At 40.9% G+C, this 16,175-nt stretch overlaps 1 protein-coding gene across 4 annotated transcripts in view; it reads right to left on the bottom strand.

Moving 5' to 3' along the window:
• Positions 1 to 216: 216 nt before the first annotated feature.
• EFL1 (elongation factor like GTPase 1) overlaps positions 217 to 16,175 on the bottom strand; it is a 192,034-nt gene continuing 176,075 nt past the window's right edge. For all 4 annotated transcript variants that reach the window (XM_033920962.1, XM_033920963.1, XM_033920960.1 and 1 more), the window contains exon 20: positions 217 to 854. In XM_033920962.1, the coding sequence (XP_033776853.1) occupies positions 666 to 854 (189 nt within the window). In that variant the 3' untranslated portion in view covers positions 217 to 665. The remainder of the gene's footprint in view (positions 855 to 16,175) is intronic.

The following is a 16,175-nucleotide window of genomic DNA, read 5'->3' as shown; positions in this document are numbered from 1 at the left end:
ACAGTTTTTAACTCTTTTGTAATCCGCCTTGAACCGCAAGGAAATGGCGGAATATCAATCTCTAATGTAATGTAATGTAATTCTCTCTGCTTCTGAGGTAGCTCTAGCTCCCCAGATTTGATGGGTAAGGCTGAAGGAGCAGACCGACAGAATATGATCTTGACTTTACAGGAAAGCAGACTAGAAATTTTAGAAAGTACTCCAATAAACATCCTATATGCCTACTAATAACAATTTTTATTCATTTTTATTCTGCAATCAGTCTTTCAATGCTCAAAATTTTCATAAAGTGATACAACTTGAATGTTGTAGATCTTTTTGCATAAAACAAAGATAAGTCTGAAAGAATGATGGCTGGAACCCTCAGGTGCTTCAGTCAGGCTTTTCAGAGTAGCCAAATGAGTTCAATGTTGAGATAGCAGTGGGAAACCCTTAAACTCAAAAAAGGTTAATGTTTCTTTTTCTTGCTCAAAAAGCAGTAGTAATTAATAACTTCCATAAGAAATAAGGAAACGATTCAAAATTGATTAAAAGTGATCCATGGGTCACTGTCAAACTCTTTGGAAAGGGAAATTCATTTCAAAGCAGCTATACTCGTGATGCTGTTGTGGAGCTGCTCTAATGAAAGCATTGGTTTGAGATGGAGAGTTGGCCCTTTTGGGCCATTATTTGTTTTTGCCAAGAGTCCTCTGCTTCTCAGCATGTTCCACAATCTTCTCCTCCACATAAAGTCCTTTCCGCTTCCTCACCGAGTTCATGTACTTGCGGGATGGGTTCTCCGAGTCGGCCTTTTCTCCAAAGTGCAGATATTCCTCTTCAGTAGTCGGTACCCAGAACGGATCACTGCATATGACCTTAGAAAAATAAAACTGTGTTAAATATTGATTAAAAACAGAGCAGTAAATCTCTGGAAATTTAAGACAAAATTTACCAAAGAATCATTTGCCTTGCCTGGTGCCCTAGATCAGTGTTTATCAACTTTTTTACACCTATGGACCGGCAGAAATAAAATAATTATTCTGTGGACTGGCATCGGTCCGTGGACCGGCGGTTGAGGAACACTGGGCTAAGTCGTGGGCCAGACTCCACCCATCTCTACCCAATCTCCACCCCAGATCCCGCCCCCATAATAGTACTAATTGCACTTTGCACGTCCCGTGCCTCATCTGGAAGCCTTACCTCTGACGTTGCAACGTCAGAGAGAAGGCTTCCGGTTCAGGCGCAGGATGCCCGTAGGAGCCACTGCCTGTGGCTTTGTGCACTGAATCAGTTAGGAAGAGGGAGCTGGCTCAAAGATAATGCCGCATCGATCGCACCATGGACCGGCGGTTGAAGAAAACTGTGTTGGGCCTGATGCACGTGCTTGCCCTGTGGACCGGCAGGAAATTTCTGTGGACCGGCACTGGTCCATGGACCGGTGGTTGAAGAACACTGTCCTAGATCAATGGCATTCCAAGTTATTAGATGCTCTAATTGCCATCTGCCCAATTATTAAACACTTCTTTTTGGTGGGCTACGGTAATGATGATTCATAGCTATGAACGTAAAGCCAATTCCCTTACAAATAAAGGTTTTAAAATCAATAAAATCTGGTCTCCACTGAAGAATTTTGCATCTCCTCCCTAAATTATAGGCGCATTCCAACTGGATTGATCATCTTGTATAATCTCAATTCCTAATTTTTCTCTTAGCTAGCTTAGTTAACTATTCTACGCTATGCTTTATTCTCTGGGTCTCCATAGAAGTTTTATGTTTTTCTCCTGTCATATGGCTTCATATACATATTTTGTTTTACTCATTATATAGATGCTCATTGTTCCTGTGTTGCATCTTTGATGCTGTAAGTATCTTTTATTCCACATGATCTCCTTTTGTTCCTCTACATGTTTTCATATGTTGAAATTCCAATAAAAAATAATTAAAAATGAAAAAGATTTACCAAAGAGTTTTAGTACATTAATTTGCATTTAATGTATGCTAATGCAATTAACACCTATTATGAGTGAAAAAGTCCCATTGGAAAAAAAAGAGGGACCATATTAAATAATGCATCTGAAAATACTAACTTTCAGAATGTACCAAGGCTTCAAAACATGGGAAAAGAAAACATTAAGCTTCTGCTGACAAAGCCTAATATTTTGTTGTCCCGTGTTTTGAAGCCTTGGTACCTTTAGCACTCTAGAAGATTCTCTGACTCCTGAGGCAGGCAACTTTTGCCAAAACACAGCTCCATGTCAAGTCTGCTCAATTGTGGTGCTTTGTGTTATATTAATCAGGTTTTCTATTGTCTTTACCTATTCATTTCAAGGTTGGATTACATTACAAGAAGTTGGGTCAGTTACAATGGACAGTTTGACACGGTCATACAATAGAGTTGATAGTACAGGTAGGTCAGTTCAGTTATTAGTACAATTAGGTCATAGTTACAAGTTCAAGTAGGTCATCGTTCATTGGACAGTCTAGAAATGGGCATTTACAATTACCATTTCAGTTACTTCAGGGTTGGCTCCCTGTCTTGCTACAAACATGGTTTTAAAAGTTTTCTGAACCTGAGAAAGTAATCACAAGATCATAGTATAAGTGGTAGTTGGTTCCAGCATTTTGCTAGTTGATATTGGATAGATAAGGTAATTTGCTTGGTAGACTTTATATTGTTGCATGCTGGAAATTTTAAGTGGAAAGGATTTCTGGTGGAATATCTGTTGGAGGCACCCTGGAGTAGGATGGTTAGGTTAGTTGGGACCTTAACCCTTTCAGGACCAAGGGACATATTTGTCCCATAACTTTAAAATCCTATAAATTTTGATTGGGATAGTCTACAGTTCTAAATTTGATATGTACGGATTCCATATGATACTGCCTTTATGTAAACAAACTGGTTCCGACATTCATTCATTAGCGTCGTTGCCAGATTGACGAGAAGATTCACTTGCCACACTGTCCATAAGCCAGAAGTGTGATTTTTTTTTTTTTTTAAATAATGATATTTCACACAAAAAAATCAATTTTTTGGCATCTGCAAGCCCTTTTTATCATAAAAATGTCGTCAAAACCACAAAAATTGGCCTACGATCCTTATGGTCCTGAAAGGGTTAAAGGCAGTGGTGCCTAATTTAAACTTGATCCTTGCAGTTATGAGCAGCCAATGTAGTTTCATGTAGTAGGGTTGTAGGTGTTCCAATTTACATTGTCCTTAAGAATAAACCTCTTGCTTTGTACCTCCCTTTTGGCTCTTTGTGGATTTTTCATTGCCTTTCTCTATTTTCTTTCTTTTTGTACCTCCATTTATGTAAGGTCGTTCTCTGCTTCCGATTGCTGCTAAATTCATAAGTGGTATTTTATGTGTATTGTGACAGGGAGAAGCCAGAAACTGACAAAAAGGCCCAGTTCCAGTCCGAGTCATGCCCTGTTACTGAGAAGAAACCCAGCAGTGGTGTCGCTGAGACTAAGAAAAAGGTTACAGGAGTTAAAAATGTTCCTGAATATAAATCATATTTACTCTTAAGTAAGAATCCTGTTAGCCAGAATCCATCCCCAGGTCTCACATATCCTGCTCAAGGCAGAGCACAGAGAGGGGGTGGGGTGGAGAAAACGGCACCTGCAAACACAACAGGACAGGTTGTAATTAGAGCAAGCAAGCTGCATGAGAGCCTCTGCTACCCTGGGAGTTGTAGTTAAACTGTCACAAGACTTGAAGCTAGGGAGCAGTGCTCCCTACACAGCACACCTCAGAAGAAGGAAGGCCTTTGAAATCTTCAGCTACTGAGAGGAGAAAAGCTGAACCCAGACGTCTGGCAGAGGAACTGTCCAAATACAGTCGGGCAGATAAGTCTTACCAGGGTTTAAACCACATGCTAAGTAGCCTAGAGGTAGACATGGTCTCTGTTTCTGAGGAAAGCATAGCTGAACCAGAACTTGATGTTTGCATGAGTGAGGATGAGGGTGCTTCTGTTGGTTCTCAAATAAGTGAGGAAATGCATTGGGAGCCAATGACTGAAACATAAGAGTGTTTGTGTAGAAATGAATGCCATTTTGTAATGAGTGAAGCTAACAACATGCTAAAGCAGAGTTAGCGATGTACGAGACCTGCACAGTGGGGCAAGGGAACTCTTAACTCTTGCCTGCTTTTCGATCTTATGCACTTTAGAGGGATTTTGTCACACGGGAGGGATGAAATATCCAGAGAGATTTGCCCCTTTCTTCCTGAGCCAGCAGCTACCATTAAAGGCTCAGGAGAGAGCTGAATCATGAGTGTTTGGATGGATGATTGAGCTCAATGCACAGCTGAAGATGAGAGTCAGTAATTAGCAAAGCACAGGAATGCCTTGCAACTCAGAATAGTGACAGTTTACCTTCAAGGAAGGAAGATAAAGCCACACACATTAATCTAAGGCAGGGCACAGCCAAGCCTGGAACCTAAGAAGCAAAAATTTAAAAGCCTGCAAAGAACTGTTTGACACAGCCTTTGTAAATGAAGTTTGGCAAGAAGCCACCATACTTGAAGGACCCAGGATTTGTGGGAACTGTGGTCACTGCTGTATCTGTGGTGAAGTCAAGAGGAAAAGTTAACCTTATGACTGGATTATAAATGCGTATGATTTTGAAGCAGCTTGTGATTCATTTTTGGAAAAGGAGTGGATATGATAGACTTACAAGGTCACGAAGGGTATAGAGAAAGTGGAGAGGGACAGATTCTTCAAACTTTCGACAACTACAAGAACGAGAAGGCATTCGGAAAAATTAAAAGGGGACAGATTCAGAACCAATGCTAGGAAGTTCTTCTTCACCCAACGGGTGGTGGACACCTGGAACGTGCTTCCAGAGCGTGTGATAGGACAGTGTACGGTATTGGTAGTTCAAGAAGGGATTGGACAATTTTCTAAAGGAAAAGGGTATAAAAGGGTATAGATAGAGGACTACTATACAGGTCCTGGACCTAATGGGCCACCGCGTGAGCAGACTGCTGGGCATGATGGACCTCTGGTCTGACCCAGCAGAGGCACGGCTTATGTTCTTATGTTTGGCGCACGGTGATAGCACATGACTGGACTTTGCTTTTCTTTACTGCATTACCCAAAGTGGGGGAAGAATAAAGAAGTCTTTTTTACAAATGCATGTTTGATTTTTCATTTGAATTTACAATATCACTTGGGCCACTCCAGTAATACCGCTCGGCTGGTGCTGTGTTGAGGATTAGGGGCCTGCTGTCCCTATTCCCTGTCACAGTATTTATGTATGAAAAAACCTTTCTAGCATTATCCCTATATGTGTATTGCTCTTGTAAACTATAAAAACCCAAATATACTTTTTGAAGGACCACCCAAACTATTCCCAGTACATATTCCCTTAGAATTTCTGTGTGTTGTGTGCATATATATTGCCATCTCTAAACATTGAGTTCCGCCTTCTTCCCAGCCGGCTTGGATGATTCTTCCTACGTGGCTGTTGACTGTTACAGCAATTCAGCTCTGACGGGATCCTGATGAAGGGATGCTGAGTTTCCGAAACTAGGCTGGGTTGAACCCGGCCTCGTGGGGATCTTGTAATGCAGCGATTCCCTGGACTGTTTTGCTAAACTCAAGGACTCTGTTTCCACGTAATCCAAGCTAAGTTTGAGTTCATTTTGGGAGTTGGCTGGGGGGGGGGGTTCTCAGAATGGTTTTCTGGTTTGATTTCACAGGTCTGAATATTATATTTGTAATTATTTATTACATTATTTATCACTATTTGTGTTGGGCACACGTGAGATATCCGATGATGGTGTGCTGGCAGGGGTTTGCTTAGCCTTTGCCTTGCTTTTCTAAGCGCTGGAGGATCCCCTCCCTTCGCTGACCTTTCACACTGAGGATATCCCGTTTCAAAAAATTTTTAACTAATATATATATATATATATATATATTATATAAATATATATATATTATATAAATAGATAATATAAATATATATTATATAAATATATATTAGTTATATATATATATATATATATATATATATATATATATATATACATACATATATATATATATATATACATACATATATATATATATATATATATATAAATAAATAAAATATTTTCTTGATTGTTTGTTGTTTTCATCACCTATCATAATCTTCGGAAAACCACTCTCAGAACCTATAGACTGTTACTACCTTTTTGTTTGTATCTTTTTTCCTGGAGTTTATTTTTGTTGCTTATATGTATATGCCAAGTTTCATGCGTAAACCCCTGTAAAATCCCCGTCATTGTTAGTAGAGTATGTAAAATTGTCTACAAGTGAGAAATGCCAAAACTTCTCTTGTTTATGGGTCTCAAGAACTGAAACTGGTCACTTCTGTTCCATATGAAACATACTATAGGCAAATAATATTAAAACAAACAAACCCTACACTATCTAAACATTTTTGACACGGATGCTGAGATTGTGGAAGAGCATCATGTGTTTATTCTGGTCTTCTTGGCATGTTTTTAAGTGTCCCTTTCGTTCCAGACATTACAGGCTGTTATTTTTCATTTTGCTTTCTTGTAAGAACAGACAAGTTAAAACCCTATTTTACAAAACGAGGAATTCAATACTTGCAATCAGATATTTCATAGCTATACAAACCTCGGGCTAATTCAATATAGATTTTCTCACATGGGGTGACACTGGCAAAAGTCTTGCTTTATAGGGGCCTTTGAGCTCTGATTGAAAATGTCACATATAAAATAATAAACTATATTGATGAATTAAGTATAATCTTTTTCGTGCTTTGTCACTGTGCAAGGGTGTTGTAAAATCCAGAGTGCTAGTATTACAGTTATTTTCTTAAAGCAGTTAGTATTTATGATTTGCTCTTGGATGCATGACCCAAAAACTACCAAGCGACTCTCAAAAGGTACCAGTGAAGTCCCAGCAGCTGGTCAGAGCTGTAAGCAAGCAAGCGGTCTGAAGGGAGGACAGATGGAGTGCTATGTAAGTAAATGCAGCACTATCCAGCCTTCTGTCTGCGCCTAGAGCAAACCCAGGGCTCTGGGATAGGTCACATGTCACTCTGCATCTGCTGCTACTAAGTGACATGGAGTATCCCAAGTTATACATGAAAAATATCTGTCCCTCACAAGTTCCTTGGGGACTTATGTTCTTTTCAAAAACTCTTTCAAAATTCTCTTTGGTATGTTCCTGAATAGATCTGTGTTCATAAAGTACGACACATCGATAGAGGGAAAGGGTGCTGGCCAGTAAAACTGAGTTATTTCATTTTAATTTCTTTTCTTTTTATGATCTGCAAGAGCCGAGGAAAAATGAGATTTAAATAGAGCTGTTTTCACTGTCTGATTTTCACACTCTCCCAAAAACCATCTCTTTCTCTCACATACTACCCCTTACTCACTCTTACACACTCACTCATGGATTACATATATGAATGCTGCCTTAAACATCCATGCTCTCGGGGGGGGGGGGGGGCGATTTTATAAAAGCATTTCTACGTGTAAAATCTGTTTTATAAATACAGGGGAGAAAGTCAATAAATGGCAACCAAAGGCATTGAGATGATCTCTACTAAGTCAATATTCTGTGTAGGGCTATCAATGGAGAATGATCGTTTCAGAATATTAGCTTAGCATATATTTCACGCCTAATTCTGGGCACGAGCATTTACGCTTAACAAAGGCTGGTGCAAATGCTTGCGCCCAACTGATGGCAGTTAGATGAGCCAATGCAGATATTCTATAAATTTGGACCTAATTTCTGGGAAGGACCCTGACTTATTCACCCTAGCTTTCACCGTCACCTTTTCAACCTGTTTGGCCACATTAAGATCATCACATACAATCACACCAAAGTCCCCCTCTCTCACCAGAGTCTTACACAGGACATCAACACCTCCCTTTTTCCTAATGGCCATACCTCTCCCTATGCACCCTAGCATCCTTCTAGTTTTCGCCATCAGCTATTCAACCTGTTTAGCCACATTAAGATCATCACATACAATCACACCCAAGTCCCCCTCTTCTGTTGTACACATAAGCTCTTCACCCCCTAAACTGTACCATTCCCTTGGGTTTTTGCAGCCCAAACGCATGACCTTGCATTTCTTAGCATGAAATTTTAGCTGCCAAATTTCAGACCATTCTTCAAGCTTCGTTAGGTCTTTCTTCATGTTATTCACACCATCCTGGGTGTCTACTCTATTGAAGATTTTGGTATCATCTACAAAGAGACAAATCTTACCTGACAGGCCTTCAACAATATTGTTTATAAAAATGTTTAAAAAAACAGTACCAAGAACAGAACCTTGAGGCACACCACTGGTAATGTCCCTTTCCTCAGAGTGATCTCCATTGATCACTACCCTCTGTTGCCTTCCACTCAACCAGTTCTTGACCCAGTCTGTCTATTTGGGACCCATCACGAGGGCACTCAGTTTATTTATTAGACATCTGTGTGGAACACTGTCACATCTAGTGCTGTCCCTTTATCCAATTCTCTGGTCACTCAGTCAAAGAAATTGATCAGATTTGTCTGACAAGACCTACCTCTAGTGAATCCATGTTGCCTCTGGTCTTGTAATCCACCGGATTCCAGAAACTTCACCATTCTCTGTTTTAAAAGCATTTCCATTAATTTGCTTACCACAGAAGTCAGACTTACCGGCCTATAATTCCCTATTTCTTCCTTACTTCCACTTTTGTGGAGAGGGACCACATCCGTCCTTCTCCAGTCCTCCGGTACCACTCCTGACTCTAGAGACTCATTGAAAAGGTCAGTCAGCAGAGCCATCAGAACTTCCCTAAGTTCCTTCAGCACCCTCTCTCTGAAAATCGATCAGGGTCTACCAGTCCTCCATCCTCATTCATGCTTGTTTTCTGCAGTCCCGATCCCGTCACTTACTCTTAATAGAGTGTGCTATAACAGGAAATAGTGAAGGTTATCAGTCATGTGCTCGATGCACAACCGTGTGTGTGATTTCTTAATAGTGCACACTGCTGATAAAGTGGGGGGGGGGGGGGGGGGGAAATAAAAAATTTCAAAATATTGCTGCAAAAATGATTTTTAGTTTAAAGAGGTTTGATCACATCTCACCTGTTCTAAAAAGACTTAATTGGTTGCCAGTGAAGACACACATTGTCATGTTGGATTTATAAATTGTCTCCAGCTACTAGCCTTGAATATCTATTTGCTTTTTGTTTCTTCTCTCACCAACTACTTCATGAGTTGATGATATTCACCTGATCTACGAGGGCATTTCAAAAAGTAACAGCAAACTGAATATGTAATTTAATTAGAGATACACATTCTATGTCATTTTTCTACATAATCACCCTCCTTTTCAACCCATATAAACTCTTAAGTATAACATTGGCACATTTAAACTGAATCCTCCAACACATTGGGAGCCAATGCAGTGTCCTCAACAATGGATTAACATGATCGTATTTATTTTTACCAAAACTCAATTTGGCAGCCATGTTCTGAATAAGCTGTAATCTCTTCAAGTTACACTTACTTAAGCTGATGTAAAGAGAACTGGCATAGTCCAGATAGAAACATATAAACATAGAAATAAGACGGCAAATAAGGGCCACGGCCCATCTAGTCTGCTCACCCCAATGACCCTCCCCTACCTTTCTCTGTGAATAGATCCCATGTGTCTATCCCATTTGGCCTTAAAATCAGGTACGCTGCTGGCCTCAATAACCTGAAGTGGAAGACTATTCCAGCGATCAACCACCCTTTCAGTGAAAAATAATTTCCTGGTGTCCCCGTGCAGTTTCCCGCCCCTGATTTTCCACGGATGCCCCCTTGTTGCCGCGGGACCCTTGAAAAAGAAGATATCTTCTTCCACCTCGATGCGGCCCGTGAGATACTTGAACGTCTCGATCATGTCACCCCTCTCTCTGCGTTCCTCGAGTGAGTACAGCTGCAACTTATCCAGCCGTTCCTCGTAAGGGAGATCCTTGAGTCCCGAGACCATCCGGGTGGCCATTCTCTGGACTGACTCCAGTCTCAGCACATCCTTACGGTAATGCGGCCTCCAGAATTGCACACAGTATTCCAGGTGGGGCTAATTTAATAGCCTGGACCAATATAGCAAAGTGATGGTAATGAAAAAAAACAACAAACTCTCAATTTTGTTTGATGATTGTTTGCAGTGGTTGGGTGGGATAGGGGGGATAAAAGGAAGGTTGAGTAGGTGAAGTGTTTTCAATGGATTGTGTACTATCTTGAATTCTTGTATGTGGAAATTGTATCACTTTTGTACTTGTTGGAAAAATCAATTAAAAAAAAAAGACACAATTTAAAAAAATATCTTAAAAATTAAATTTTCCAGCAGGCACTATGTAGGCATCTAAACCAAGGTGCCTACCAGTGCCTAGTGGCACCTACCCCCAAAAGGGACCCAAAACTGCTCAGCTTTGCAGTTCTCTCTTCTTAAATACCACAAGGTAACAAGTTTGATTAGAAAAGATACCCCAATGCCCATCTACCCATATAAAAGATTCATTATAAAATGATAGAGAATCTGCATAGTTTTAAGTCAGAATCTTATGCAAAAATGCCTTTTATACAAGTCTTAACTTGTTAAAGCTTTCATATCCATCAGAGACCAATGTGTTTAACTGAAGTTTTTGCTTTGAGAGCTTACACTTCCCAGAGAAAGTGATACCGCGTTTTAGTGTTACGGTAATTATAAAATATAATATAAAACATTACACCTTACTTAATAAATCTGTAGTTAACGCTGGACCCATCTTTTACTCTCCTTAGGAAACATGCTTAGGGCATTACTATTGTACTCATCCAGTACATAAAAGCGTCAAAACAGTGACTTTACATTTCCTTCAGACTCTCAAGTTAATCATTCCCACATGCTATATTCCGATTCGCATATGTAATAAATAAACTGAAAATCATTTTTGTTTGTTTTAGTTTCTGTAGTTCAAAACTCCTAGGCCAGACAGTTTTTCAATGACACTTTTTCAACTGTTTCCTCTCAAACCTCTAGAGACCAAGTTTGAGGCTTGCTCAGGAGTATCTAGGAGCGATTGTAAGGGCAACAAACCTTTTTGTGAGGCAAGTAAGTAAAAGTAAAAGAAAACCACTTTGGTTCTCAAAAGTAGTAGCTGAGAAGGCAAGGAATAAGAGGTTAGCTTTCATAAACTACTAAAGAGGAAGACAGGCAGAAAGAGGAAGACAGGCAAACATATCTGGAAAAGTTAAGAGAGGCTGGTCTTGTAGTCAGGAAAGCAAAGATGCAAATAGAAAAAAAAAAAAGCTGACAGTAAAAAGGGGAGACAAGACATTTTTTTAGATATTAGTGATAGGAAGAAGTGCAAAAGTGGCATTGTGACACTCAAAGGTGAAGGGAAGGAATATGTAGAAGCTGATAAAGAAAAGGTCGAATTGCTTAACAGATATTTCTGTTCTGTGTTCACGGCTGAAGCGCCAGGAGCGGGACTGCATAAGACAAACGTGAATAGGATGGAGAAGTAACAGACCCTGATCAATTTTCAGAGGGTTGTGTTCGTGAGGAGCTAGCTAAAATAAAGGTAGACAAAGAAATGGGGTCGGATGGTATACATCCTAGGGTGCTCAAGGAACTTAGGGAAGTTCTGGTATCTCCGCTGACTGACCTTTTCAACGAGTCTCTAGAGTCAGGAATGGTACCGGAGGACTGGCGAAAGGCAGATGTGGTCCCTCTCAACAAAAGTGGAAGTAAGGAAGAAGTAGGGAATTACAGGCCAGTAAGTCTGACTTCTGTGGTACGCAAATTAATGGAAATGCTTTTAAAACAGAGAATGGTCAAGTTTCTGGAATCCTGTGGATTACAGGATCGGAGGCAACATTGGATTCACTAAAGGTAGGTCTTGCCAGACAAATCTGATCAATTTCTTTGACTGGGTGACTAGAGAATTGGATAGAGGATGTGCGCTAGATCTGGTGTATATTTAGATTTTAGCAAAGCCTTTGACAAGCTGGGTCAAGAACTGGTTGAATGGAAGGCGACAGAGGGTAGTGATCAATGGAGATCGCTCTGAGGAAAGGGATGCCTCAAGGTTCTGTTCTTGGGCCTGTTCTTTTTAACATTTTTATATAAACAATATTGCTGAAGGGTTTTCGGGTAAGAATTGCCTCTTTGTAGATAATACAAAAATCTGCAGATGGTGTGAATAACATGAAGAAAGACATGGCAAAGCTTGAAGAATGGTCTGAAATTTGGCAGCTAAAATTGAATGCTAAGAAATGCAAAGTCATGCATTTGGGCTGCAAAAACCCGAGGGAACGGTACAGATTAGGGAGTGAAGAGCTTATGTGCACGACAAAAGAGCGGGACTTGGGTGTGATTGTATGTGATGATCTTAAGATAGCCAAACAAGTTGAAAAGGTGACGGCAAAAGCTAGAAGGATGCTAGGTTGCATAGGGAGAGGTATGGCTAGTAGGAAAAAAGGAGGTATTGATGCCCCTGTATAAGACTTTTTAGAATATTGGGTACAATTCTGGAGGCCGCATCTTCAAAAAGAACCTCAACAAAGAACCTCAGCAAAGAACCTCAACAAACTGAGATTAATTCAGAACACCGCGATCCGACTAATCCACGGTTTAAAAAAATGGGAACACATTACCCCTTACTATCAGAAACTCCACTGGTTACCCGTAGAATCCAGAGTCATCTTCAAGTTTGCTTGTATTTGTTACAAAGCTCTCTTTGGGATGCTTCCAACTTACCTAATCTCCCAGTTCTTTCTCAACGGTTCCAACAAGAGCACTCGCAGAACAAACCTATTTAATTACCCCTCCCTGAAATCTTACCAATACAAAAAGTTTCTAGATAGAATGTTATCATTCCAGGCAGCTAGGCTGGACACATAGCTTGGAAAACCCATACTTGAGGCCACTACATACGCAGACTTTAGAAAATCCCTGAAAACTCGATTGTTTAACAAATTCTTAAATTCCCAACCCACCTCTTCCTTGCTACGGCCCTCCTCTCTACCTCGCCACCCCCAATTCTAGATTTGAGACCAACTCTTACCCTCTCTCCCCTTGTATCCCATGTCCTGACAAAATGTATCTTTATTGTAAACCACTTGTATCCCACTTACCGACAAAATATATCTTTATTGTAAACCACTTGTATCCCATGCACTGACAAAATGTATCTTTATTGCAAACCGTTTGAATCCCATGTACTGTCAAAATGTATCTTTACTGTAAACCGCTTTGAACTTCACAGTATAGCGGTATATAAGAAATAAATTATTATTATTATTATTAAAAAGGATGGAGCCAGTCCAGAGGAAGGCTACTAAAATGGTATGTGGCTTCATCATAAGGCGTATGGGGACAGACTTAAAGATCTGTGTACTTTGAAGGAAAGGCGGGAGAGGGGAGATATGATGGACAAGTTTAAATACCTACATAATGTAAATGCGCATGAGTCGAGTCTCTTTAATTTGAAAGGAAACTCTGAAATGAGAGGGCATAGGATGAAGTTAAGAGGCGATAGGCTCCGGAGTCATCTAAGGAAATACTTTTTCACAGAAAGGGTGGTAGATGCATGGAACAGTCTCCCAGAAGAGGTGGTGTAGACAGAGACTGTGTCTGAATTCATAAGGGCCTGGGATAGGCACGTGGGATCTCTTGGAGAGAGAAAGGAATAATAGTTACTGTGGATGGGCAGTCTAGATGGGCCATTTGGCCTTTATCTGCCATCATGTTTCTATGATAAAGACATTAAGGCAGGGATGAACAACTTCGGCCCTCGCCAGGCCAGGTTTGTAGGATTTTCCAAATGAATATGCATGAGATCAATATGCATACGAAGGAAGCAGTGCAGGAAAATAGATCTCATGCAAATTCACTGGGGAAATCCTGAAAACCCGACTGGATTTGGCCCTCGAGGACTGTAGTTGTGCACCCCTGCATTAAGGGATTGGAGATGGGGAGGAGAGACAAACAAGGGGAAGGCATATTTAACTGTTCAATGTTTACCAAAGTCTCTCATTAGGAAATTAAATAGTCAAGGGACAGGAGGCAAAAACTTTTTTGTGGACTGCAAACTGGTAAAGACAGATAGTACGATTAAATGGTCAACAATCCACAAGGAGAAGAGTCAGATTCTCTAAAGGACACCGATCTCGGCAGCTGCCAATCGCATATCAATAACGCATTGGCGTCCTTTAGAGAACTGCACCTTTTTTTTTTTTTTCTAATAGACGTCTTAAATATAGGCCAGTATTTTACAGACCTGCATTTAAGGCGTCTGTCTCGTGCCTACAGAGTCGCATAGGGACTCTTATGAACACCCAAGGCCACTTCTGGTGGAAACCACACCCACACCAGCCTTGGGTGTCGGTAGGCATGCTTAGATGCCTCCATAGGCGCAAGTCAAATGCCTACACTGTAGCATCCTTCGCCACATGGATTAAAAAAAAAAAATGTGCGACCCGATTGGCTAGTGAGACTGTGGTAGGATATCTACCACCGCTTACAATCGGGACACCGTTTGTAGAATCAGCCCCTAAGGGTCTGAATCTGTGCAGTTTAACCGATTTATAAATGATCTGGAATGACAGATCAGGTGATCAGATTTTGGATGGCACAAAATTACTCAAACTTGTTAAAATAGCTGAGGATTGCTAAAATTAGCAAAAGGGTCTTGTGAGAGTACAAGATTAGGCATCTAAATGGTAGTTGCTAATTCCTGGTCTCACCGCGTCTGGGAAGGTAGAACCAACATTTCAGCCATCTTGCTGTGGTATCTTGAAGAAAGCCACAGCATGATGGTTGAAACGTCAATTCTACCTACCTATCCAGATGCAGCGAAACCCAAAAAACAGCAACAATCATGATACCAGCAGCAGAAGCCTAAGAGAACATCTAAATGGTAGTTGAAATTTAATGTGAACAAGTTCAAGTGATGCACAGGGGGAAAAAATACCATCTACAAGAGCAAAACACTGAGTTCTAAGTTAAGAGTCACCATCCCCCAAAAAGTTCTTGGAGTTACTGTGAAAAATGTGTCAACAGCTTCAGCTCGATGACACATGACAGCTAAAAAAGAAAACATTACGTTTTGGATGATAGGAAAAGGAATGAAGAACAAAACAGAGAATATTAAAATAAGATTTCTGGTGTGACTGTATCTTGAGATTTGTGCAGTTCTGGTTGCCCTGTCTCAATAAAGATAAAGAAGATGAAAGAGAATGGGACTTGTACACCACCTTTTTGTGGTTACACATTCAAAATAGTGACGCGGCAGAGCAAATCAGGGCAGTAGAAGAGCCCGAAGCAGCGTGTGAAGACTGTTGCACACGCTGCTGGAATCGCCACCGGGCGGCGGGGTCAGTTAAAGAGCGGAAAGTGGTTGGGTTCCTCAGTGGGGGCGCTGAGCGGCCGCGATCCCTCTCCTCCGATACCCTGCCCACTGGAGATCGGCGGTTGGCTGCCGACTGGTGGAGGCGATCGGCGCCGCAGCTCTGTCCCGGCGGCCTCCAAGCGGCGGCGCTGGGCACGTGAGAGGAGCCTGCTGTCCGAAGAGGAGGAGCGGCGGTGTCTGAAGAGGCTGAGCTGCGTCATAGACCTCAGCTGGCTGCAGCAGTGGTAAGCCCGATGCATGATAAGCACGCATGCGCACTCTCATGTCCGCGACGGATCAGGGAACACGACTTTAGAGTGCGCATGCGTGACTAACATTTTATTATTATAGATAAACAACTCCTCCAAAGCTGCTTCAACAGCCATCCCCCCCTCCCCTTTTAAGCTACTAGCAACCAGCAAATATGAAATACATCCCTTAACTTTAAACCCAAAATGACATGCCAGAGAGCAGAGACACTTCTGGAACCAAATGATATGTAACTGGCATGTATCACAGTTACTATGATGGATTTTAAATTATATTTAAATGAAATTGTTTTAAATATTATATTATTCTGTTGCTTTAAATTAGGGATGTTCTACTTTATCCAGGATATAAATTTGAGAAATAAATATGCAAACATATGCAGAAAAATATTGTCTCACAGTAACATATTAGATGACGGCAGATAAAGACCCAAATGGTCCATCCAGTCTGCCCAACCTGATTCAATTTAAATTTTTTAAGTTTTTCTTCTTAGCTATTTCTGGGCAAGAATCCAAAGCTTTACCCGGTACTGTGCTTGGGTTCCTACTGCCGAAATCTC

This window comes from Geotrypetes seraphini, chromosome 14, assembly GCF_902459505.1.
Source record: "Geotrypetes seraphini chromosome 14, aGeoSer1.1, whole genome shotgun sequence".
Lineage (NCBI taxonomy): Eukaryota > Metazoa > Chordata > Amphibia > Gymnophiona > Dermophiidae > Geotrypetes > Geotrypetes seraphini.
The sequence above is the reverse complement of the archived record's forward strand: the minus strand, read 5'-3'. Positions and strand labels throughout refer to the sequence as shown.